Below are 26,952 nucleotides of genomic sequence, written 5' to 3'. Positions count from 1 at the left end.
TTTGAGGTTTTTAACAGTTTACTCACCCCTGACAACTTCTGCAATAACAAGCCCCCATGGGAAAAATATTGGATGGGGGGAAAGGATGGGGGAACTTGTATTGGGGGAAGGATTTTATCCCTGAGATAACAGTTTTTAAAAAAATTGCTGCCACTAAAGCAAGATTTGAAACAGCCTTAAATAACAAGACTGAATATTGAGCATCCAAGCACCAAGATAGTTTCATAGTGTGAGAATACTCAGTTCTGAAGGTTTGGGTTTTTTGTACATGGGTTAATTCCACAATTTCCCAATGTTGCAAACCTTATCATGACTTATTGCTTCGGTTCCCTCTTCACCAACACTGTACTTTAATCACCTCTAGGCAGAGTCATAGCCAGGTGATCTTGCGCCCCTGGCAGAACCATCCAAATTGCAACCCCAGCCATGGACAAATTAGCTCTTCTTCCCTCCTCTCTTCCAACCCAATGCCCCCCCCCCATTCAATTCACCCTCTATTTAAAACCATTTCTTATGAGGCAATAATCGATATTTATATTTATGGACATATTTTTCAGACGATTTAGTGCCGCCCAATTGCCTGTGCCTCTGGCGGAGGCCCACCTCACCACCCCCTAGCTCCAGCCCTGCCTCTAGTAGGATCCTTATTGTTAAAACAATATACAAGCAAATCTCATCCTTGCCAGGTATGTGGTAAAAAAAATCCATGATATAGATGCTTTCAAATCAATATAAAGTGAGTTTTTTGTCTGGTATGTCCCCTGTGCTCCAAAAAAACCAGCAACAGCAATAGATGTCTGTGAGCAAAACCCTGATGGCAATTTGCCTGGGGAAAATGGAGGCAAAGCTTAGGGTTAGCTTCCCTTGGGAACTCTTGAGTTTCCCCTCTTCCCTGAGTAGCAACAGGTTTAGAGGATGCTGTGACTGCTGGACCAGGTGGTAGCAGTGGCCAGCTGTTAGTAGTAACGGTTTAGGCTTCTGGTCCCTGGGATATCTGGCTGCCCATTCATCCAAATCTCTCGTATGATGCGCTCCCTTTCTTCCAGCCTTTGAGCTCGCTCTAGCTCCTCAGCCGAGGTGAAAACGTTCATATTCAGCGTTCTTTCAAACCTGCGGTGCCGTCGAGCAGACAGGTCAGACGCAGTGTCTGAGTCATCGTCACTGTCACTGCCATCGGTGTCACTGTCCCGTGATGGCTTTTTGGTTTGCAATGGTTTGCAATCAGTTTGACAGGAGATTCGGAGTACCAAAACCAGCAAGGTCAGGAGAAGGCCTGCACAAATGCCAGACACAAAATACAAAGCAGCTCGCTCAGGATTTTCTGAAATGTAGAAGAGGAAATGTTTTTTAAAGGGTGCAGAGGGATAAAATGAAATGCCCAACAAAGAAAACGTGAATTCTAAACAGCTTTGTAATCCTTTGGCTTTCCACCAAACAAGGGGACAGAGATAAGTTTGAGCCTCAGAGTAGGGTGGGGTGGGGTGGGGGGAGGAAAGGGATGTGAGGCTCATATTAAGAAAATATAGATGAGGAGATCTAGTTGAGACACAATCTGTTGTGGGAGATGCGGTGGGGGACTGAACACACGCCTGGACCTTTGAGATGCAGGATAAAGAGAACGAGGAGAAAGTCAAAGGAGTAAGTCATTAGAGAAGGCAGTGATCTAGTTAGATGGTGACACACTGAGGTGAGAAATTAAAGCGAGACATGCAACTAAAATATCTAATGTGTTTGGGGAAGGTAATTCCTTAAGGAGTGCTTCCAGGCCAAAGTTGTACATGAATGCATCTCATTTGGGGGCCTCCAACCCTAGGAATACAATTTTGGATTTGCTACACTGCATTCACCTCCTTTTTATGGGACTCCACGTGATGCTGTCATTCAGTCATTGTTATATTGTGACTGGACTAGAGTGTCATAGCATTGCTCATGTAATGAATTATAGCAGTACGGCGTGGTGTTATAATGCTATAATTCTTCCATTGAAAGAAAGAGCGGTGAGCATATCAGAAAAGCATTTTAGCAATAATTAAAATAATGATTTAAATATGAATGATAATGGAGGCGAGGTCATAAAATGGCACCATCCACAGAGGTTATACTGAATGTGTGCTGAGCTTCAAACAACCCTGGCCGCTATGGCAGACCTACTGCTGTGGGCAGGACACAGGACAGAGGTACCAAACCCATACTATCGGCTTCCCTCTGCACCAGATTACTTGAGGGACAAAGTGAGGCTGCGACCCGAGACACCCACACCCACACCCACACCCCCAATCATGCAGCCAAAAGCTGCCCCATGCAGGGCCAGCATCCAAGAGCGCAGATCCCCATCGCAGCTGCAGGAAGGTTGACTGAAGGGAGCGCCATGAGCTAAGCACTGCAGAAGCACCCACATGGGGGAGGGACCAAGCTAACCTAGGATCCACTAAATCCTGAGCTGCCTCAAAACTGTCACCTGTCAATCCAGGCACAGTTCTTCCACCAACCCCAGGCTGGGTCTTTTAATTTAGGGGGAAAGTGAGTATGAAGTGACTTGAAAGAAGTTTATAAAATCATGTCTATTGTGGAGAAGGTGGGTAGAGAAGTTTTCCTCCCGGAATTTGTGGGCATCCAATAAAGTGGAATGTTGGCAGATTCAGGAAAGTGCATGGTGCCACAATGGAACTGGCTCTGGGGCAGTGATGCCTGCAACTCGTTTGGCTTAAAAGAAGATTAGACAAGATTCATCAAGGGCAAGGCTATCAAAGGTTACTAGGCAAGGTATCTCTATTCTACCTCAGGCATAGGCAAACTCAGCCCTCCTGATGTTTCGGGACTACATCTCCCATCATCCCTAGCTAACAGGACCAGTGGTCAGGGATGATGGCCATTAAGAGAACAATGGATCAAAAGGACTCTGTTTGAGATGGCAAAAGGGTGAGGCTCCTTCCTCCAAAGATAAAGCCAGAGTAGAAAGTGAGAAGAAATGTGGTGATCTAGAAGCTTGGTGTAAGGAGGAGGAGTAATAATACGATGGGCAAACACAGCAGTAAGCAGGAGAGTCAGAGCAGGTTGGAGAGCAATGCTTGAGGTCCAAAGTTGGGGCTATGGGAGAAACAAGACCCTTTTGGGATGCTAATGCTGGAAACCCCTCCAAAAAAGGCTAATGTTGTGTACATGTGTCTATAAACCGTATATCCTAAAGACACCACAGTTTCTGCTGTGCCTCATTCCCAAAGGAAACATGAACTCTGGAGAAGCGCCTGCAACCCCTGGAACCTTGTACCACTCATGGCGACGGGGGTGGCAGGCTGCTTTCTATTTTTACCCACACCTTGGGGGAAAAGTTATTGTTTTTGTTTTAAAAAGCGTGAAACGATAGGGCCAGCCTTAGTTTTAAAAGATAGAATCCTCACACACTGTGCAACCTATTTATATACTAAAAGAATAAGAATATGCATAGGCGCCGACTCCATGGGGCCTGAGGGGGCCCGAGCCCCCTCAAAAATTCGTTTGGGGGGCTCTGCCCCCCCGATAATTTAAGAAAATTATTACCGTAAATTTCACTCTATAATACACAGGCAAAAATAAGATCGGGCGGAGGGAAGGCGGAAGCTGCTGCTTTCCTGCATTCTGCCTCAAGGTCTGACTGCCCACCCGCTTCTGTTGCTGCGTTTGCTCAAACTCAACAAAGAGCAGGGAATCCCCTGCCCTCCTGGCAAGCAGAGGGTTAAGGAAAGGATCGAGTCCTTCCTTCTAATTCTTTCCTAGGCACACTGGGTGCAGGCTCCAGCCCACCACCTCCTCCTCTCCGTGCTCTAGGGATGAGGTGGGAGAGAGAGGGGGGGCTGGCTTGGGGGGGGGACTTTTGCCTTCCTTTCCTCCCCCCACCCCGTTAAACTCCTCCCCTGCATTCTTAGCCAGCTGCTTCTCCGCACACCCCTCTTCTGCTTCTTGTCCCTTCTGTGTTTTTCCTTCCCTCCCCATTTAAAACGTGGTGACAAAGCATGGATCCACATGGATCCTCAGGATTTTTGCATTGGGTCACCCCAAATTCACCATCAGATCACATAGCATGTTCATGGCTACATCTTGCACCAAAAAAATCATGCACCCACTGTTGCCTAGGGTTACAGTGGTGCAAAAACGTGGTTACAAAGCACGGATCCACATGGATCCTCAGGATTTTTGCATTGGGTCACCCCAAATTCACCATCAGATCACATAGCATGTCCATGGCTACATCTTGCACCAAAAAAATCACGCACCCACTGTTGCCTAGGGTCACAGTGGTGCAAAAACGTGGTTACAAAGCACGGATCCACATGGATCCTCAGGATTTTTGCATTGGGTCACCCCAAATTCACCATCAGATCACATAGCATGTCCATGGCTACATCTTGCACCAAAAAAATCACGCACCCACTGTTGCCTAGGGTTACAGTGGTGCAAAAATGTGGTTACAAAGCACGGATCCACATGGATCCTCGGGATTTTTGCATTGGGTCACCCCAAATTCACCATCAGATCACATAGCATGTTCATGGCTACATCTTGCACCAAAAAAATCACGCACCCACTGTTGCCTAGGGTCACAGTGGTGCAAAAACGTGGTTACAAAGCACGGATCCACATGGATCCTCAGGATTTTTGCATTGGGCCACCCCAAATTCACCATCAGATCACATAGCATGTCCATGGCTACATCTTGCACCAAAAAAATCACGCACCCACTGTTGCCTAGGGTTAGTAAAAGGTAAAGGTACCCCTGCCCGTGCGGGCCAGTCTTGACAGACTCTGGGGTTGGTGCGCCCATCTCACTTAAGAGGCCTGGGGCCAGCGCTGTCCGGAGACACTTCCAGGTCACGTGGCCAGTGTGACGAAGCTGCATCTGGTGAGCCAGCGCAGCACACGGAAACGCCGTTTATCTTCCCGCTGGTAAGCGGTCCCTATTTATCTACTTGCACCCGGGGGTGCTTTCGAACTGCTAGGTTGGCAGGCGCTGGGACCGAGCAGCGGGAGCGCACCCCGTTGCGGGGATTCGAACTGCCGACCTTACAGTGGTGCAAAAACGTGGTTACAAAGCACGGATCCACATGGATCCTCAGGATTTTTGCATTGGGTCACCCCAAATTCACCATCAGATCACATAGCATGTCCATGGCTACATCTTGCACCAAAAAAATCACGCACCCACTGTTGCCTAGGGTTACAGTGGTGCAAAAACGTGGTTACAAAGCATGGATCCACATGGATCCTCAGGATTTTTGCATTGGGCTACTCCAAACTCACTGTCAGATATTAAAAATCTTTATAAAATAGAGAATTAAATACATACAGAATGTTAAATTTTCAGTTTTGAAATATTAGTACTAGTTTAGTACTGTATTTCTATATTACTATAGTACTGTATTAGTTATTTTCAAATACTTAAATATTTTTAGGGTGTAAGACCCAATTAAAGCCCGTTATTTACATACAGTATAACAGTATTTACATACAGTATTAGGCATACTGTATTAACTTTATTAACTGTATTAAAGCATTAACTTTAAGATATTATATTTATTTAATGAACCCTCAGCCTTATTCAAAGTAAGCTTAAATTAGCTATTTCACTTATTAATCAAAGTGCTATTACTGTGCGACAGCAATATTTTGTTTTATTCTTTTAATGATAGTTTAGGATTTATTTAAATATCATTTCAGTCTTTTCAGAGCTATATATTCACTGCTCTGTAATAGTCTATAAGCATAATTGTTACTGTAAATTAAATTAGCTTTTTATGAAAATACCGTGCGTGTTTTTGTTTTGTTTCTTTTTCAAAGCCAAAAAGTGTTTCAGGCTTGTCGACTTTCCCGGAGTGTGGAGTTATAGAGAGTCGAGTTTTCAGGGTTCTAATGTTGATCATATGACTCTAAAATACTTTAAAAAAACTTTAAAACTCACTAATTTTCATCTAAAATTTAGAAAACTTCCCGGGGCAGGACCCCGGTATGGGCCCCCCCAATATTTTTTATAAGTCGGCGCCCCTGAGAATATGCTGTACTAACTTGAAGCCTAGAAGTTAAAAGGCTCCTTGCTGTGGCACTGGTGCAATTCAGCAGAGAGACTCTGTTTTTTTAAAGCCGAAGGAATAGGCATTTCCTCCTTTCATAGAAACAAGACTTTGTTTTCTCCTTGGCAGTGGGGTAGAACCCAAGAAAGAACAGAAAAGCAACAGAATAATGGAAGAAAAGGGGGCAATCTACTCATCCCTAGCAAATTCCAGTCCTAGCAAATTTAAACATAGGTATGAAACCCATAATTCCCATGTTGCAAAGGAATAATTATATGGGGAAAGGAACTGAAATATATCATGCAAGGAGTACAACACAAGGGTAGATGAAAGATAAATGTTGTAACCCGAGGAAACATTTATTCAAAATGTTGACATTCCATCAATTACTTCATTTTCACACTTCAGTTGAAGAGAAGCCAAGTTTTCTTGAGCTGAGTAAATATACCTGTATCATTAATTCTCTAAATTACAGGACAGAGTTGGCTCCTCAGTGAGGAGGTCTTTAATCTTAAGAATAAAAAAGAAGTATTTGCCACTTTGAAGTTCATAAAGGGACGAACTTCAAATAAGAGCACATTAATAAATCGCTGCTACTACTGAAATAACACGGCAAAATAGAGTTGCGTGGTCACCCCCAGCCTCCAGGCACTTTCTCTGTCACTGCCACCCAGGGCCTGGGTAAATCGATGGGTTTGGCCTGGCACCGTAAGCCCAGTAAGGTAGCTCCCTGGTCGTAAGAAAGGGCCATCTTCCAGCAGGACAGCAAAGGGGGTCCCTCTGCCCCTCTCAGAGCCCAGTTGGCTAATACTGGAAGCGGCCCTCTATTGGAAACATGGGCCCCAAGCCATCTAAAGTTTCCTATATCAGGATTAATGCCCTCAAGGGGGCCCAGGAACCAAGGAGCAGCAACATGGTTCCCCCCAGGTGGGCCAGGGAGCATCTTTGTGACCATATCCTGCAGCAGCTTCCAGGGTAAACCCGCTTCAAGTCAGTCGCAGGAACTGAAGAGAGGAGGCAGCACAGCAGCTGGGCTCTCTTCTTCCAACTGGTGAACCAGCCCAAGCTGTTAAAAATCCTTCTCTGGCCAACACTCAGCCAATCCTAATTCAGAAATATTGCTATGGCACAGAGGTGTCGCCACACACACACACACACACACACACCCCGCCCTGGTACATCTGAGGTTGAAGCTCAGCTACTGGCTTGTGGTTTCTGCTTAAATATTTTTGAAAAAAATCAGTAAAGGTATAACAGATTACCTACTGGCTCCTTTGTCTAATAGGGAGAATCTCCACCACCCTTTTTACTTCTCATTCCTTTCATGTGAGACGATGTTAATGATATGTGGCTGATGATGAATGGGGATAATTAATTGAAGGGGAATTTATTTTGGACTCTGGGTGATAAACTAATGGAAGAATTGCTGGGGATGATATAAGGTGGGGTGATGTGGTGGGAAACTGGCTGACTTGTTTTATGTGAAATTTAAATCACGGTTACTTTAAAATTTGCATATATACATATCAATTAGCACCATGCAAGTTCTATGCAAGTGTGAGTCCTCTTCTGTCCTCTCTTTTGGTGAAGCAGAAGTGTGTACAAAACACAATGAGCTAGCAGGGCATCAGAAACCACAGAAAATACACACAACACTCCCTTTTCTGGACTCCTTTGGTTCTCCGGTTGACAAAAACAAATCAAAAAGTTTTAATAATAATAATAATAATAATAATAATAATAATAATAATTCTTCATGCAGCCTTGAAATGTGATCTTCAGATACCCTGGTACAGCCTCACGAAACATCCAGTAAACACAGGGGTCAGCAAACTAAAGTCTGGGGACTGGATGTGGCCCCCCAGGCTCCTAAATCCGGCCCGTGGACCCTGTTGCCTGCTCGGTCAGTCCCCACATGCTGAGGACACCTTGCCACGCGGGGACTGACTTCCGCGATGCTGGCATGGCTTCTGGGCGGGCAGCAACGCTGGCGCAGCTCCTGCGGGTCTGGGTCGTGCCACGGGCATCGTGACGGGGGCTTCAGCCGGGGCTTGGTGTGCCTGCTGGCCCTGCGCCTGGCGCCCGGCTTGGCGCTGCTGCTGGAGCTTGGTGCATGCCGCCTGGGAGCTCCGCGGGGATGGGCTGATGGAGCGGCTGCGGCTCATCAACAACGCAGGCAGTGCCGAGCGGGCAGTGCCGAGACGCGCTCCTGAGCACGTGCAGAGTGCGTTCCTCCTCCAGGTCCGGAGGCAGCTGCGGGACCGGCTTGCAGGGTATTTACCGTATATTTTTCAAAATATAGACCGGCCCCCCACAAGTTCTGAGGGACAGTGGACCAGCCCCCTGATGAAAAAGATAGCTAACCCCCTGAGCTACCAGAAGTGGTGGCCAGAGGGGGGCCTACCTGTGACAAAGGAATAGGCGGCCAGGAGGTTGCTGAGCAAGGCCATCTTGGTCCCCGTAGGCTCCATTGTCCGGCTGAATACTTTCCTGGGTGCCTCATTGACAGGAAGGAGGACGGTCTGGGTGTTTAGTGGGCAAAAGGCAGCATGCCTCCCTTTCTTCTTTTCTGTTTTGGAATACAAAGCAAACGGGGGTGAATCACGCCTGCTCCTAGGCCTGCGGTTCAAGCAAAGTCTTCCTTCTGCCTTTAGACACTCGCATTTAGGAACTAAATCCGTGCTGTGAAATGCTTTGGGGTGAAGTCTGCTGTTTGCCTTTAATCCTCTGCTCAGTGGCTGTGCTTGTAGCTGCTTCGTTCAATTTCAGTCCCTTGTGAAACACACCTGAATGATTTACAGCACGAAAATAAACAGAGGCCCTTTTTTTCTTTCCTTCCTCTTTTCAGATCAAAAAATATGGTCATGAGAGCTGAGTTCCCTCAAACAGGTAATAATTCAGTGCTGCTTTAGAAATATCAGAGAGGGCAAATGGCACTCTTCTTGAAATTGCAATGGCAATTCTACAGTTTGAGATACACCTGGCAGTTCCCTTTCCCTCCAGCCCATATTAATCCGAGGGAGAATCTGTAACACCCAGCATGGCTTCCTGGGGGAGCCGCCATTCTTAATGCCTCCCCTTGAGCACAGAAGAAGAATGCAGTGGACATACATTTTGTTTTGTTTTGTTTGAAGGTTTAGCCACCTCTGATCCTGAAAGCCAACCTTTCTGATCTACTCAGATCACTGCTGATAACCTACTGCATCTTGATTGGTTTGCTGACAGCCCAGCCACCTGGGGAAACTGCAATCATCATGACACACGTTAGACAACCAGGCTGGTCACCTATCCCCCAAAAGAGGGGCGGACGGGGTCAAAATATATAGGACAGAGAGCCTCATAAGGTGGTTTGTCAAAAGGCCCTTGTTTCAATAGCTACATACGTGCACTCAAGGAACCAACCGTGTGTTGTCCTTTGGTCCAATTTCTCACAGAAAAATGACAAATAATTGATTGCAAACAACTGACGCTAGAGGTGTGCAGGGGATGCAGAAGATTGTGAATCCCAAACTGGTTGATTTAAAGCAGAGGTTGGCAACCTAAGGCCCATGGGCCGGAAGCGGCCCACGAGAGTCGCTTAACCGGCCCATGAGCCACCCCCAAACAGAGCTGCCCACTCGGTGAGTTGCCACGCGCTGTGCTAAACTGGCGCAGCACAGCACCAGGACTCTCTTCCGTGGCTCCGGAAATCGCTTCTGCACATGCCCAGATGCTGGAAATTGCTTCTGCACAGATGTGGTTTTCGGTATCACACTGCGCCGGCCCAGCCCACGGAGGATCTCTGGCCCATGCCCAGTAAGCCTTGCCGACCCCTGACTTAAAGGGATTCTGGGCTAGTCTCAAGCAAAGCACGGTCCATATGAAGCACCCCAAACCAGAGTGGGAACTCCAAAGCACTTCATGATGCCTCAGCGATTTGGACATTAAAAATAAAAACTTACAGGCAAGTATCTGCTGAAAGCGACACCAATGTCTGTAACCTTACCATAGAAAGAAAACACCAGGGTGGGGAAAGATCCATTGTGACTGACAAATTTATTTTGTCATCGCAGAGGAAAGCCAAGGCACAGCTCTGGGAGAGCCCTCTCCCAAACATGTTGTCAGAGAAAGCCTTGGCAAAGTCCTTCCCTGATTGGAAGCCAGGGCTGTCAGCCACAAGATCACATTGCCCTCCTGCCCCTTCTCCCTGTCTGGCATTTTCTTTCAGAAAGAGTTTGAAGGTCTCTGACTGAAGCTGCACCTCCATGGCAGAATATTTCCAAGGCCTGCTAACAGCACTGTAGACAGTGCTTGGAGCCAAAGCTGAACCTCGTGGAGGAGCTTCCAGTAATTCTGTGCCACATTTCTCAGAACTACATGCATTCTCCATTCTCCTTGTCCCTGGGCTGTAGCTCTTGGACACAAAGGAAGCCTCTCTGTTTTGGGATTCTCTCCCCGCTCTCTGTTTCTGGAAGGAGACCTGCTTACAGCCCTGCAAGGCCAGTCTGGGTCAGACAGGCAAAGAATTCTCTCCCCCTTGCCTTGGTTTTCCCTCCTCTCCTCTGCTATGGTTATTTATTCCCCCTCCCAGCACTGCAGTCTTGTGTTTTGACAACAGTCCTTCGAGGTTGGTCTCACCCACTTGCACACATTTGGAGGGAAAGACTCATTCCTCTCGACCCAAAGCCCTGTGTGGATACATTTTGGCCTGCATGCTGATGAAGGGGACTGTGCGGTGGTTGATATATTGTCATTTATCGTTATTTACCCTTAAGTAGTAGCAGTTGCCAGGATGTTACCCTGTTTGCCTCTGCATAATTCCATCCTTATTTCAGACAACACTGCAATGTTTTGCTGGTGATATATTGCAGTGTTGAAAACCAGATATCACCCAGTCCTCACACACGTTGTGATTCATGATATATTGAAACAGTTCTGACCACGAGCGCATAATCTGAACTGCGGTGGTTTCCCTGCCTGCTTCCTTTTCAGTGTCATTTGCCAAGGTGCGCTTCTGAGCCCTCCTTGCTTCACACTCTCCTGGTGCATCTCTTGGCCCAGATCTCCCAGTAGGGCGGCCAAGGTGGTTTCCGTGCCACAGTGAGGCTGAAGGCTAGACTGGAAGCAATATTGATCATCCATTCCACCCAAAACCTCTTCGAACTGTGCCACAACCTCGCTAGCACACATCCTAGAAAGGATACTGGGTGCTCAAAACAGACGGGTCCAGAGATTTTTCTTTCAGTGTCAAAGTTATGGAATCCTCTCTAAGGAAAGCCCTTACAGCTGCCAACCTGGGAGCCAGTCCTGGTAAGGGCTGGGCAACTTTCACAGTAAAATCCTCTGGACAACTAGCATTGATTGAGGTATTTTTAAATCATTAAGTAGCGGGTTATCCTAAGAAAAGGAAATGTTAGCAATTGAATTTTAAGACAACACCACAACCACACAGAACCATGTGAGGAAAACAACTCTTCCTCTCCTCAAAGGAAAGGCACCTGCATATAAATCCTGCTGGGCAGAGAAGCAAATCTGTGCAGTTAGAGACAAGCGGATTGTTTCCGTGCGCTTGGTAGGATTCTTCCAGTGGCGCATTCATGCGTGCGTAACTGCTGCTGGCATTGGCAAACAATTCCTGAGCACGACGACAAGGACAGAAACACTTTGTGACAGATCTAACTAGAACACTGTAGTTTCTTGAACAGTTAAAATATATGTTCCAATACAGTAGAGCAGCAGTCCAATCCTATACATGTCTACTCAGAAGTAAGCCCCACAGATGGTTGCTTTGGGATTGTAGACTTTGCTGCAAGTGTACTTTGCATTCAGCAATAAATCATGATGTGTTTCCCCTTATTTAGCCTTTTTGTAGGTTGGGGTCATTCAACTGAAAATAATTAGGGATGGCTGAGCCAGAGGCTGCTGGAGCTGGAAAAGAATTAGGGCTGCCTTAGACCTCAAAACGCCTGGAGGGGAATGAACACTTGTCTGGCCATGCAAGGGGTCCCAGTTCTGCTGGCCAGACAAGAGGCTCTCCTCCTTCTGAGCATCAAGAGAGGAAAGGCAAGGCCAGCGCCCTCTCTTTTTCCGCTGGCAGGCTTTGGTGATGCTGCCCAGCTTGCAGGCATTTCTCATCTATGTCAGCTGTGGCTTCTGGTGAGATTTTGCCAGCGCTGGTGGGGGGAGTGATGAGCAATCTGTTTGGGGATCAGATTGGCTGGCTGAGAACTTCCGGGTTGGCGCCATCGCCGAATGGCGGACTCCCTCCGAGCTCTGGAGGGAGCCTGCTCGGCAGGGGTTGGGTCCCGCCGCGCCAGTGACGCGGGGACCCTCAAAAACCATGGGCACTGAAACCCATGGACTTGGTGACTCGGCGGGCACCATTTGCGCCCCCCCGACCCGCGAAGGAGCCTTTTTAAAGGCTTCAGAGCGGGGGACGGGGGGTGGTATGGTGCTATGAGTCTTCTGCTTCCCCTGCCGAGCGAAGCCGCATGCCATTCGACGGAGAGCGCTGACTTCTTCTATTGAAAATTTGGACTTAAAAAGAACAACCCGTGAGTAATTGGGAAATCGGATTTAAAAAGAAAAAAAATTTTAAATTTGGAACGAGCGGGGGAGGTGCAAAAAGGAAGTCCGCCTCCCCCCTGTTGTAGAGGATTTAAAGCAAGGATTTGACAACTAAGATCGGAGAAGGGTCTACTTTATAAAGTTATTAATTTCACGTTGGAAAATTACAAGACTGTGCTGGAGGAGAAAAGCGGAATGTGTGAGCTAAAATGTAACCCCCCCCCCCCCGGGAACCGGGAGCGATCCGCGAGAGTGCCTGGTGAGGAGATATAGAGGCTTTGACAGCTGTCAAAGTAGCTGTCAAAGTTGAAGAATAATAAGAGAACTTTGTTACGATGACTTTGCCGGTTATATTTGTTACAATTTGGATATAAATTGTTGAAAACAAGGGATAACAAGTTACTTTGACTTTTGGGTGTGATCTGGAAGGAAACTGAGTTACCATAATCCCTCTAGAGGGGGCTTTGGGACACTACAAGTATTGCTGTAAGTGGAAAAATACGCATGGAATTGAACAGGACTTTTTATCTCCTGGGAAAACTGCAGAAATGGAACATTATTTTGTCTACAGAGGTCTCTACACTAAAGGAGACAATAGATCTATCTATTGAAGAATGGAAGGGACTCGACGTAAGTTTTTGTTCCTGAACAAACAAAGCCTCTGTAGAGGAACTAGAAGCTTTTGGAATTAGAACGTTTTTGCAGTGAAGTAGGAAAAGAAACCAGAGGAAAGTGAGGAAAGAGAACAACAAGAATTGGACAAAGCTGGAAGTGGGAACATTTGGGACATCCAGATTTAAAAGGTCTAAAGAAATAAAATTGGAGTTTTACTCTTAAATATAGAGATCTGGATGGAAAAAAATGGGCCTTCTTGAGACAGAGTCCTTCCAAGATTGGGTGTTCGAAACTAAAGACTATCAAAAAGATGGCAAAGACTATTTAAAAGACAGCAAAGTGGAACTGGGAGAGATTTGGGCCTAGATGTGGGATCTCCAGGCCGACAGCAGACATTGATGGACATTGGGGATCATAACCGGGAAAGGGGGGAGGGAAATTTGGAATCCAAAGGGTGTAAAATTATATTTTGTCCATTATTTTTTATTTTTTTTCTGTTTTGCATATTAAAGAGGGGAACTCGTGGAAGGGAACAGGGGTCGATTTTAGGGGGGGGAAATATTTTTAACATTGGGTCAATGATAATAAGTTTAAAATTTGGGGTAAGAACTTGCTGAAATAATTTAATGGAATTGGAATACAAGAGGGGGTGAGGTGGGGAAGTCCTGGAAAGAGGTTAATGAAAATAAGGCTTAAAAGTAAATGTTCTATTTTTTCTTTTTTTTCTGTTATATTTGGAAATTTCAATAAATACTATTTTAAAAAAAACAGATTGGCTGGCTGAAGTGGACTGCTGGGCACTTGTTTGCCCAACAGACTGGCGTCTCTATAAATTGAGGTACAGAAGGGAGGTGAGTTCAGAAGGAGTTCAGAAGTTTGAGAAACTCTGACTTCGCCCACAGAGGCATGGGCTTTTTCAGAAAAGCCCTTCACAAGGCCCAGAGACCCAAAGACACAAGCAGCTAGACAGCTACTGATCCCTCTGGCACCCAGGCTATGCCTACTCGGCAGGAATCCTGGCTGAGACCGAAGAGAATAGGTGAAACAATAGCCCCATAAACCTGTTAAGCCTAGTAATTTAAAAACAGACATATTCAACAGCTCCTACATCCTACCAGCAAGGTTGTTACTTGTCAAAACAGAACGCTTAACTGAAAAGTTCTCTGAACAAACTGTAAGTTTAAGAAACTTGTTCACTGTTCTTTCCTTTCAGAACCCAGCAGGCCCTAAACACTCCTCATTCACTGCAGTCTCTTAACATGTTGAATCCTGCCTTCCGTCTGCCAACAATGCCAGATTGTATCACACTTTGAGCTAAAACTCCTAGCTGGCACCTTTGCTTATTTTCCATTCCCACCCCACATGGGAGGCATGTACACAATGATCGCATACTTTTCTATAATGCCTTTTCCCCAAAAATGAACCACAGTGGATGTGCCTGTTGCCACACTGTCCCATTTTTTTAGTCTTCCCTATAGGTGCCCTTTCAGTTTACTTCCGGTTTATGCTAATAAATGCCAATAAATGTTTTTACTAGATAAGCGTGGCCTAGTGAGGACCTGATCCCTGGTGGGAAGGATGGTGGCTGGCAGCTGCAGCCTCCACCTCTCCACCCATGCAGGCTGACTTTCTCTTGGGCATGATGACAACTCTTCAGCTTGCCAGCTCCTTCTAACTCCTTTCCAAGCCCCCAGGTGCAGAGAGCAGAAAAACAGCCTTGCTCAAAGCATTTGAGGATCACTTCCAGATCACCCTTTGGAGACAAAGTGATTAGCAGTCAGACGATGATCAGTCACCATGTAGTTATCTTCTGTCAACAGGAGCAGAGAGACAGTCAAACATGCATTTCTATACTAATTATTCAACAAAAGTCTAATATTCAGCTACATTTTTGGTATTTATTTATTAATTAAATGTCTATACCATACTTTATTCAAAAATCGCAAGGCAGTTTACAATGTAAAAACACAAATATATATATCATAGTAACGAACAAAAACAATACCACCACCAACCCCCCACCCTGTTTCAAAAGCCATAGTCAAAGGCCAGGGAGAAGAGGAATGATTTTGCCTGGCACCTAAATATTTGTAAGGAAGGCGCCAGGCGAGCCTCCCTGGGGAGAGCATCCAGCAGATCAGCCCTATGTCTACTCTGAAGTAAGCCCTATTGAATTCGATGGCACTTACTCTTAGGTAAGCAGGGTGTGGGCTGTTACAGAATAAGCAGGGTATAGTCATATTAGACCATCAAAGCAGGTTTTCTTCACTGAGCCCTTCTCAGATTGCATTGGGCTGATGAAGCAATAAGAGGGACATCATTCTAACCAGATTTCGGCTGACTGAGGAGAAAGACACAACATTCATCAGGATCTGGTCCAAAAAATGAGGCTGTCTAAAGTCAAGAAGATTGTTACTCCTTGTGCTATAGAGGAGGAGGAGCTGGAATAAATTGTGCTGTCCTCTTTTAGGTGCCTTTCGAAAATTTACTATAGATATGGGGTTCCCAATTAGTCTTGCTCAAAGCATGCAAGGAGGGGAGGTTTATTTCTTCTTGCCCATTGATGAAGTTGGGATGAAAACACACACACACACCCCTTGCCTGGATGCCTCTAATACCCAATGAGGATGGGAGAGGAGAAAGAGGGGGTTTTTCTTAGAGGGGGAAAGAGAGAAATCTCCCCTCTCCACAAACTTAGATCAAAAGGGAGCCCCTCATCGGCAAGGAATTTTATAAGAACTGAAGGTGCAACTGTGTGCTGTGCATTTAGCACAGTTTGGTCTTGTTCCAGAGACCAATGTAAAACTTTCACCACCCTGGACCGCTCAGCAGAAAGACCCTTCACACTTCCTACCTCACACCAAATGTCACTGAATTTCTTCCCCACTTTTCAAGGCAATTTCTTTTTGCCATCCCCTTCCAGAATGAGAACAGTCAGATTCTATTGGCCTGTCCCTTAGTCTAAAATCCACCTCCTTGGAAGTTAGCCTTCAACCTTTCAGCCCCAACTGCTCCCTCTGCAGCTCAAGGGAACTCCAAAGCTCACACAATCCCTGCTGGGCTAGAGAGAAAGCCAGGAGGGAGAAGGGCAAGCTTGCTGGAGGACGCAGAGAGGGACAGAAGGACATTGGGGTGACGCACATCTGCGAGAGAAAGTAAGCAGGGCTGATCTGAAAGTCCTCACAGTGGAATGTTTGTCATTTTTCGGTGGGAAGCAAAATTCATTCCAAAGATAGGAAAGGGAGCTAGGTTCCCCAGATGGGGGTGGGCTTTTGAGTGGGGGGGGGTACAACTTTGCTTACAATAATGTGAGGTGATGCACAAGCCCCCCCCCCCTTATTATCCCCCTTTTAAAACTCCTGTAAAGGTCAGTTCTTCAGCTGCTAGAAAGCCCAGAGGTTCTGCAGCAATGGCAGCTGAGGACACACGAGTCTCTTTTCAGAGGCAGCAGGTGATGCTTCCTGTGTTTCTTGGGGCAACCTGTCCACAGCCTGAACGAAGCAGCCAGGATCGCTATGCCTTCGGAACTGGCTGGATACACACCCCCATACACACAAATACACATGTATCCTCTGCCCCCACCTTTTCTAAAAAGAGAAGACCCAATCCCTGAACACTCAAGGAGAGTAAGAGGAGGAGTTCAGGGGAAGGGACTCTCCCTTCCTCAGCTTATCTGAGTGGATCAGAGGAGGGGGGACAAGCAGGGGGTTGTGTGTGAGAGCCATGTGTGCTCAGGGAGTCTGTGTCTGGTGTTAAGGGTGTGTGGCTCAAGCCACTCATGGAATGCATCCCCGACAGCTTTGCATAGAGGGAATGGCCCCTGCAGCCAGAAGGCTCTGCTGCCATGTAAGGGAGCCCAGGGAGGGAGGGGGAGCTGCCATTTTCTTCTTTTCTCTCCCTGAAACTCCCCCAAGAGGCCTGGAAAGCACTACAAGCCTCCCTTAGCCTGAGCTCTTAATGAGTGAAGATATAAGCTGCAACATGTATTAAAGTGTGGTGATATACTACTGACTCTTGGGTCAGTGTTGTCCCCACCTTGTAAGGCAGGGGTGGGAAGCCACTGCACCACAGGACACATGCCAGGGCCTTGCACATTTGACCTGCAAGGCCATTTCCCCCAAGCCATGCCTACCTGCCCATCAGATGTGGTGGGGGTAGAGACAAGAATTGAGAGCGTTCAAGCGTGCTCTCGGTTGTGCATTGGCAAGGTGCAGCAGGAGCTACACAGCTGGAGTCATCCGTGAAGAGCTAACGTGGGCAACTGATGCAGATGGAAAGCAGGCTTTGGCTTTACCACTTACCAGCTGATGGGCAGTACCTCAAATGCTTTAAAGAGCTGTTTGTAAGTCCTACATGATGCTGTGAAGTCCCAACTTTGGGACTTCAAAGCACCCAAACACCAGATGTCATGATGATGCCAAGTCCATAGAGACTGGTCCATTAGGGCAGGTAGGGCACTGCCCACCCTAAACCCCCCAATCCACCTAAGGTAGAGCCCATTTCTTTCTCTGTTCCTTACATGCATATCCAATATCTTACATTAAGAGATGCTCTGGACTTGTTTCTGACTGTCTCCTGGGCTGGCCACTCGTCTCTGGACAGCACACACAACCACAACCATGTCTATGTCCCATCCCTGTTTCCAGGGTTGAAAACAACATTCTAGCATATTTCATTAGGAGTGGCTTAGGAAGGGCAGGGGACCCTTCTGAGCCTCTATTTTGATTAAATTTCTTGGAGAAAAATTGAAATATGAATGCAATAAACAAACAAGCAAGCAAATCTCAATTAGCTGCTAAGTATTAATAAGTGTCTTCTGTTTCTTTGCAAATGGCGAGGATAGAGAAAGAATCAGAAAAGATTCTCCAGTTTAGTTTTCAGTTTAGTTAGCTGCTATTTGTAAAACTAAAGTGCTTAAGTATCCACAACATGTTTGCAAGGGTGGAAGGCAGGGAGAGAACCACAACTTGGCCTCTTCTTTGGGGTCTCATGCTGAGGAGGCTTTAGGGTAGCTCAGCCGGTTCTGCCGCACTAGATGGGTGTGTTTATGTGTCTTTTAAACTAAAAAGACTGCTGCTGCTGCTGCTGCTGCTGTTGCTACCACTGTTAATTTTAGAAATCTCCTTTCTGCCACTTTACATATCATAGATACCTGATCAGTTTTATATCTTAGTGCTTTCCCCAACCCCTGGCACTCTAATCATGACCCAGAAAGCAAAGCAGAGTTTACAGCTTAAGATCTATTCTCAAAATTGTGCGTTGTCTAGCCAATGTTTGCTTGTGCTCCTCTCCTGCAGGGAGTCAGCCAGGCAGAAAGACATAAAATTAATAGTAATTATGATTCATCTTTATGCAGCCATTTTAGAAACTGGATTAAGAGTATGTAAGGATGGGGAAGCCCACATCTCTGATGGTGATGCTTGATGGTAAAGTAAAAGTAGCTGAAATCCTGGTGGGAAGTCTCCCTTGCCTGTGGGTCTGTCTTCAAGACATCCTTAATGTTTCTCAGCTAGATACGTTCTGTTCATGCTGACAGACTCTTAATCCAATTTCTAAAATGGCTGAATAAAGATGAATCATTCACTTAAAATTTTTAGTCTGCAGTTTTAGTTACCGTATTTTTCGCACCATAGGACGCACTTTTTTCCCTCCAAAAATGAAGGCGAAATGTGTGTATGTCCTATGGGGTGAATGCAGGCTTTCGCTGAAGCCTGGAGAGCGAGAGCAAGAGGGGTCGGTGCGCACCGACCCCTCTCGCTCTCCAGGCTTCATGCAGATCTCCGCAAGCCATGGGAGCCCGCACCAGGCTTTGGCTGCATGCCGAGTTGCCTGCATGCCGAAGGTTGGGCGCACTGAGCTCAGCGCGCCCAGGCTTCGCGCAGCTCTCCACAAGGCGCAGGAGCCCAGCGCCGGGCTCCCACGGCTTGCAGAGAGTTGCCTGTTCTGGGGCTAGGGTCGGGGGAAGCTCGGGCTTCCCCCGCCCCAGCCCCGTGCCTGGGGGGAAGTAATTCCCCCCCAAAAAACTAGGCGTGCCTTATGGGACACCTATAGGGCGAAAAATACGGTAATTGCATCTATGTTTTTATCATTTCTGTTTTCTTATGCACATGACTTTGAAACCATGTGCATCACATTTGAGAGACATAAACGTTGTAGCAGGGGTAATAACAGCAGCAGCAACAACCAGGAAGCGGAGCCGTCCCTGCAGCAGGCCCACTTTCTAGAGCTTTCTAGAGCAGGGCTAGGCAACCTAAGGCCCATGGGCCACAAGCGGCCTACGGGGGTCATTTAACTGGCCCACGAGCCACCCCCGAACCAAGCCACCTGCTCGGTGAGTCCCCACGCGCTGCGCTAAAGTGGCAGTGTACTGACTGCTGCAAATCTCTGCAGGCAGCAAGCTTCTGCTCAGCACATGGCACTCCGTCCCCTGTCTAGAACCATTTGTTCTAGCTTGTCTGACAAAAATCCACAATCAAGAAAAGGAGGCAAACGGATACTCTAGAAGGGGCTCCACTGAGGCTCCCAGCCTGTGTGTGTACACAAATGCACATAGGGGTTGCCAAACTGCGCCTTTGACTCAGGTGAAATGAAACCTAGATTCACCTCTGCCTGTGACGACACCATATAATCAGTGACATGCACCCCATTCAGTGTGACAACATTTATTTCACATAGGCAGAGCCTCCAACATTTCTCTGATGAAAATAGAAACATCCAATTCCATAATGATGATTTTACTATTTATACCCCACACATCTTACTGGGTTACCCCAGCTACTCTGGGCAGCTTCCAACATACATAAAAACATAATAAAACATTAAACATTAAAAAAAAAAAATCCCTTTACAGGATTGCCTTCAGAGGGACCGGGGGTTGGATGAATCCATACCCTCCAATGAAAATAGGGACGACCTAAGGGAAAGCAGGAGGGCTTCTGTAAATCCGTGGTGTCCCTGCCTCGGCCCTCGGTCATATGCTTGCCCTGGCTTACAGAGAGACCTGAAATCAAAACTTGCTCTTTAGGTGCAACAACAGGCAACTGAAGCAGAGTCTCAAATACAGACCCTGTAAGTAAGATTCACCCAAACACTACGCAATTACAAGGCCAAATAGCAGAGCATGAACTTCAGGCTTGGTAGTAACGTAAATCCTAGGAACTGCTCTGCCTAGGGATGTTCAGCTGGCTCCTTCATTACACATCTTTAGGTGCCAGGCGAAAAAGTTTCTCTGCAGCCAGGCTGATAAATATTTGACAGCCATTTAAATGTTTTTGTGGCACGAGGTGGGTGTTGTTTTTGTTTTAACTATTTATTTTGTGCTTTCATCCTGTACTTTTATCTTGTGAACCACCCTGAGATCTTCAGATGGAGGGTGATATAATGAATGAATGAATGAACGAACGAACGAACGAACGAATTTATGTTCTAACAATCCAGAGAACAGTAACCATCTCTTAGCTGTAATAGATGAACTAGCAAAAACTACTTAAGAGGCAGAACAGAACAAAAGCATTTTTTAACACATTTGTTTATTTATCAAAGTATTTCTATTACTGCCATATTATGAAGTTATCAGGATAGTGCACAGCATCAAAATATTAAACACCATTTAAGAATAAAAATACAGTTAATAATTACTGTGACTGGCTAATCAACAACAACAACAACAACAAAAACTTAAACAGCTGCAAAGGTCAGTCCACATTTGCAGGAGAAAGGTAAATAACAGGCACCCACAGACTGAGATGCAGGCAGCACATCAGCTGGTGCCTCAGGGAAGCCTCCATGCTCCTAAGTCAGGGCTCAGCAAAGCCGTCAGACCAGTGCAGGAGACTCAGACGGGCGTGGCTGAATTGGCAGAAGGGGCTTAGGAGCCTCTGATCCCCTGAATAGGGAGCATGAATGCCTCCGGCTTCTTTCCCCTATGTTTGGGTATTTTCAAGTTGCTCTGGGAATGCCTCTTCCTTTCTTACGTTACCTCGATCTCAAAGGGTTCTTCAGTCTAAAGCTGAGCAATATTCCAATTCTTTGTCTGAAACCAGTATGAAGTTCAGATCGTGATACCAGTTTCAGACTCCTTGAGCTGGCAATATTGCTTTATTTGATTTAAGCTGTTTATTTTAAAGTTACTGTGACTTTTTGTGTTGGATCAGAATGTTATTATGTGTGTGATCTTTGCTCTCTATTTTCTTGTTTCTTCAGCTTGTAAACCACCTTGAGAATACTAATATAGAAAGGTGGTATACAAATTAAAAGTGAAAATGCAATTATTTGATCCCAGAATGTCCCTATATCCCCTGCCAGTGCTTTTTTTAAATCTACCAAAGAATAAAATGAAATCAGGATTCAGGGACTTTCTCAGGACAGTGGAAGCTGTGTGCTCTGTCCCATTGGGGTGGGGGTGGTGGAAATGCTCTGCAGCAGGGGGGTGGACAAAAAAATGGTGGGTCAAGGAGGGTCAGCTGGCAGGGAGTGAGAAATGTCCCTATTTTCATCTGAGGAATGCTAGAGGGTATGCACTGAAGACCTGTCCAAAACGGTTACCATGCCAAAAGGCTGCACTGGCCTGAATACCTGGCCACAACATCTATTTAACCCAATGCCTAAAAAGACAACATGCCAACTGAGTAAGAGCCCCCAGCTGGCAGCCCCTGACCCACATTTGCTTCCCTAATAGGGTGGGAGAGCTCTGGTCCATCAGTTGCCAGTCTCTGGGGGAAGTGGGAGCTGCAGAAGTGGGACTGTAGGGGTGTAGCACATGGGCACGGGGGGGGGAGCACGGGGGGGCAGCTGCCTCCCCAATAAAGTAAATAAATAGAAATACTTAATTAACTGACCATTTGCATTGCAGATAACTCAGTTCTGCCTCCCCCTAACAAAAAGCCTGCCCCCCCCAAATAAATGCTGACTATGCCCATCCTGTAGCAAGTACTAGAGATTTTCATGAATGCCTCTGTTTGACTACTCATGAGTAGATGCAGGCTAAGAAGGACCCTACTCCTGGGTTACAAACAGGGCCTGCTCAACTTATAGCACTTCCTCCTTCCTATGGTTTGTGTTCATATAGCAAACCAGGATAGCAAGTCACAAACTTCTTTCTGGCATGCTTGAATTAATTACCAGTTGCTTCTGAAACACAGCTGGCCCAAGAAATTTTGGCACCTGAGGTGAACCACCAAATGGTGCCCACCCCATCCCCCCAGCCAGGGAATAAGGGGTGAGTGAAGATCTACATCAGGAACAAGGGAGGAAGAAAAATCCAGGGTAGGAATCAAATCAACCTGACTTGACGATTGAACTGAGAATCCAAAGGGGCCCTCTCTGAATCATGCTGGGCAGGTGCAGAGCCCAGGAGACCCCAGAGGGCAGCCCCTGCCTTCTCCTGCCTGGTGGTAGAAGGAGCTCAGCGCCCCTGATTCACCAAGAGGCCATGGTATAGGTGGTATGGGGGGGGCTGGTGAGGAGGAGGAGGGGCTGCAGTCATTGCTGCCACTGCAGCAGCAGCAGCAGCAGCAGCAGGAGCAGGTGATGCTTCCCTTGGTGGCCAGATCTGCTGCTCCTGTGGATCCTGCGCCCTCAGGCAGTTGCCTCCCCTTGCCTCCTGGGTGGGTCGGCCCTGCTCAGAAGGCATCTCAACCTTGTGAGCCGCTTCTGTATGTTTCTACCATTGCTCTCTTTTAATGTTCTGTTTGTCTACAAAACAACAGGAATGAGAAAGAGAAATTCTGCATTTTCCTCTTTTTTACAGTTTATATTTCTACAAGGCATTTTAACTTAATTAAAAACTCAAAAGTCTAACCCAAGTAATAGAAACTGCTGGCTGTCCGGCACCTCTAGAAATAACATTAATATTAGCAGATAAACTGGTTTAGCACTTAAAGCAACCCCCCAAAGTGTTTCAGAAAGGAAGCGCAGCAGTCAAGATCAGGAAAATAGGGGAGGTAACTGTAGATACATTTTTGAGAAAGAGAGATGGAGTCAAGAGACTCTGTTTCCTTTAAATTAAGAGGAATGTCTTATGGTGAAACTGATGCTTGACAAAATGCTGGGAAGGAAGAGAAGGAATCAGTACAGAAATTGACATACACTTGTGAAAAACAGCTCTAGTGCAGCGATGTTTCAGACGGAGGACGGGGACCAGAGGCCACAAGCTTTTCGTGCTGTCCCCGGACCTCCTGACCCCGGCCTTACTTTGTTTAGCAGGGGAGCCGGCACACTGCCAGGAACACAGCTGACAGCAAAAAACACCGTTTGTTTGTTTTCCCCTATAAAAGCACCCCAAATATGCATCTTTATATCTAAATTAGCATATGCCTATCTTATGCAAATTTCTGTCCTGGGCATGAGCCCTGAGTGTTTTAGGTGCCTCGCAATGTCCCTGTGTTAGTGCTGCGCTTTACGTTTACCCGTATGTTGTATGCAGCAGGATATGAGTGTATTTCTAGTTTTAGCAGTATGTAATGAAACAGTGTAATTATCAAAAACAGTATCGGTTTTTAAGAGAGAACTTCACGTCTATGAACGTACAACTTCTTTGCTACTTCTGCGAAAACTAAAGTAGGTCCATATACCGTATTCTGCTGGAAACAACCCTACGCAGAAACTAAAGAGCACACATTTCGAGCGCCATGCTTGCTCCTATTCACAGCTCCTTTCCAGCTCTGAGTTGCTTTTCTCCTGAATTACTCTTTTCTCGAATTATCCCACGGCGAATGAGCCACTGCTTGCCAAACAAGCCTCCCCTTGGGGTCTTTCATTCTGAACTGCTGCCGTCAGCTTTTCCTCCTCCTAATACGAATGGAAAGATAGTCCGGAACCTGCTTCTGACCAGACGGAAATTCCCTGGTTCTGGAGGAAACTCCGGGTGCTCGGCAGCACCTCTCCCAAGGGACCTCGGGCCCCCAGGTGCTCGGCTCTCGCGGAGGAAGCGGCCCTTGTTCTCCTCCTCTTTTTTTTTTTTTTAAATAATATTTATTAAAGTTTTCCAATTAATTACAAATTAATAAAACATCCAATTTCAAATCTTTTTCCAATTACATCCTTTCAGGACTTCCCCTTCCCTCCCCCCCTTGTATTCCAAATCTCTCAAATAAACAGATAATCTCAACAAGTTCTTCTCCTCACTTCAAACTTGTTATCCTTAACCCAAAATTTTTTTTTTTTTTTATAAAAAAAATTATTTTCCATTCCCCTAAAATCGGCTTAGTCCCTCCACGAGTTCCCCACTTTAGAATACCATGTAGATGTATATAGCCTAAATAAAACATAGTTTACGCCCTTTGGGTTCCACATTTCCCACCCCCCCTTTTCCCGGTTGCGTTCCCAATATTCCTCAATGTCCGATATTTCCACGTCTCTCTAAGTCATAGTCCTTTGCCAGTCCTCTTTAGTTTCGCATGTCCAATCATGAAAGGATTCTGTCTCAAAGAAAGGCCCATTTTTTCCATCCAGATTTTTATATCCAGGAGTGAAAAACTCCAAATTATAATCCTTAAGCTTGTCAAATCTGGATGTCCCAAATGTCCCCACTTTCGACTTAGTCCAATTCTTGTTGTTTTGTTGTTCTTATTGGCCACACTCCTCTTTCTATTTCTTTCTGTCCCTGTTTTCCTGCACAAATGTCCTAATTCCAAAAGTTAGTTCCTTTGCAGAGGCTTGTTGCTCAGAAACAAAACATTACGTCAAGTTCCTTTCATTCCACAACGGATGATTCCATTGTCTTCTTCGGTATACTGGCCTCTGTAGTCATAATAATGTTCCATTTCTGCAGTTTCCCAGGAGATAAAAAATTCTGTTCAAATTTCCAACTAAAACCACTTGTGATATCCCTCGGCTCCTCTAGGTGGATTGCAAAAACTGAGTTCTCTTCCAGATCACATCCATTAGCCCTAGTAACTTTGTAATCCTTATTTAAAGCAATTTGTGTCCAATTTATAACAAATATAACCTGCAAAGTCCTTGTGACATAGTCTCTATCTTGTTTTTCTGCTTTGACAGCTCTTTGACAGCTGTCAAAACTTGCCTTTCTCCTCTCCAAACACCGTCATCGATCGCTCCCGGGGTTCCAGGGGGGGGGGTGTTTTTAAGTCCAAATTCTACTTTCCTCCTCCAGCTCAATCTCATATTCTTCACTCGTGAGGTTCCAAACTTGCCAAAATGATGTTATTCCGATCTTAGTTATCAAATCCTTTGTTTTGACCCTTCTACAATGGAGGGGGTGGCTGACTTCCTTTTTTGCGCCTCCCCCGCTCGCTCCGAAATTTTTAAAATTTTGTCCCTCTTTTTAGTCCAGATTCCAATTACTTACGGGTTGTTCTTTTAGGTCCAAATTTTCAAAGGAAAAAGCCAGCGCTCTCCGCCGGATGGCATGCGGCTTCGCACGGCAGGGATGGCAGAGGACTCAAAACACCACGCTTCTCCCCGGCACCCGATCCTTAGCCTTTAAAAAGGCTCCTTCACGAGTCGGGAGGGCGCTAACGGTGCCAGCCGAGTCTCCATGTCCACGGCCCCCGTGGCCGTGGTTTTTAAGGGTCCCCGCATCGCCGGTGCGGTAGGACCCAGCCCCTGCCGTGCAGGCTCCCTCCGGAGCTCGGAGGGAGTCCGCCATTCGGCGATGGCGCCGACCCGGAAGTCCCCTTGTTCTCCTCCTCAACCTGGGCGCACCTGGAGCTGTCAAAGGTCCCGGTGGCTCCGTGGAAAAGCAGCCCCCAACCCAACCCCCCCCCCGCGGCTTTGCTCTCCCTTTTTCTTGTTTACCTTTCACGATTCCTCTCGGCGGAGCTGCGCGCAGCCCAGGAAGCCTCGCCGGAGCCCCCCGGCCGGGCGGCGAGCGCGCATCCCAGAGAGAGAGAAAGCGGGAGCGCGGCCGAGGTGGGTGGGTGCTCGGCTCGGGAGGGCAGCAACAGGAAATGACATGGAAAACTTCGCCAGCCTCGTCTAAGCTAAACTTGGCCCGACATGTCGGGGGGGGGAGTCCCCCTTCTGCATTAACCAGGTCAAAAAAAAAGATCTGAAAGGAGCCCCGCCCGCCGCCTTGAGAGACGAATGAATGAGCCGAGGGAGAAAAGAGGAGACTCCGCGCGACGCCGGCCCAGCCCAACGCCAAGGGACGCCCCCCTTTCCCGCTCAGCAAAGGAAACGTTTGCCATCGCCGCCCCGCCACTCCCCCCCCCTCGCACCCCCAGCCCACCCCGTGTCATCCCCGCAGCAGGAGGAGCCCCCGAGCGCTGCCCCGGAGACGCGCGCCAGACGTGGGTGCCCCAGACACCGGACTTTCATCTCCGACGCTTTTCTAATCTAAAACAAACAAAAAATAGCAAGCTGTAGATTAAAAATTCTACTTGTGACAAAGAATTGACTTGTGAAAGTTTGCAGGAAACAGAGAAACTCTCTCTGGCGCGCCCTGAACGGATCAGAGATATCGGTGCACCATTTCAAAGCTGCTACAGAAAATTGAATGTGCTCACACTCCTTCCAACCCTAAATACGTGCTGCGTGCCCTATCTAAACACTGCTGCGTTTTGATGCAAATTTTAGTCCCTCGTGCCCCACACTGGGCAAAAGATCCCTGCATGGTCGGGGGTTGGACTAGATGACCCTTGTTATCCCTAAAACTTTCCAGTTCAAACGAATTTAGGGCAGAATTCTAAGTATGTGCGCGCGCATGCGTAATAATAATAATAATCTGCCACTGCCATGGAAATATGCAAAAGCAACCTTTGGCTGTGCTGTCAGAGCACTCTGGCCCTGC

At 46.8% G+C, this 26,952-nt stretch overlaps 1 protein-coding gene across 1 annotated transcript; it reads right to left on the bottom strand.

Annotated features, from left to right (window-relative positions):
* Window positions 1-26,448, bottom strand: EVA1A (eva-1 homolog A, regulator of programmed cell death). The gene is made up of 3 exons (XM_083730928.1): window positions 25,959-26,448; window positions 8,446-8,610; window positions 1-1,321 (listed from the first exon to the last, which is right to left on the bottom strand). The coding sequence occupies exons 2-3, from the start codon at window positions 8,510-8,512 to the stop codon at window positions 957-959; spliced, it is 432 nt and encodes a 143-aa protein (XP_083587054.1). The 5' UTR covers window positions 8,513-8,610; window positions 25,959-26,448; the 3' UTR covers window positions 1-956.
* Between the last annotated feature and the right edge of the window lie 504 nt (window positions 26,449-26,952).

The sequence above is a fragment of the Podarcis gaigeae genome (assembly GCF_964106915.1).
Source record: "Podarcis gaigeae genome assembly, chromosome: 3".
Taxonomy (NCBI): Eukaryota; Metazoa; Chordata; class Lepidosauria; order Squamata; family Lacertidae; genus Podarcis; species Podarcis gaigeae.
The sequence above is the reverse complement of the archived record's forward strand: the minus strand, read 5'-3'. Positions and strand labels throughout refer to the sequence as shown.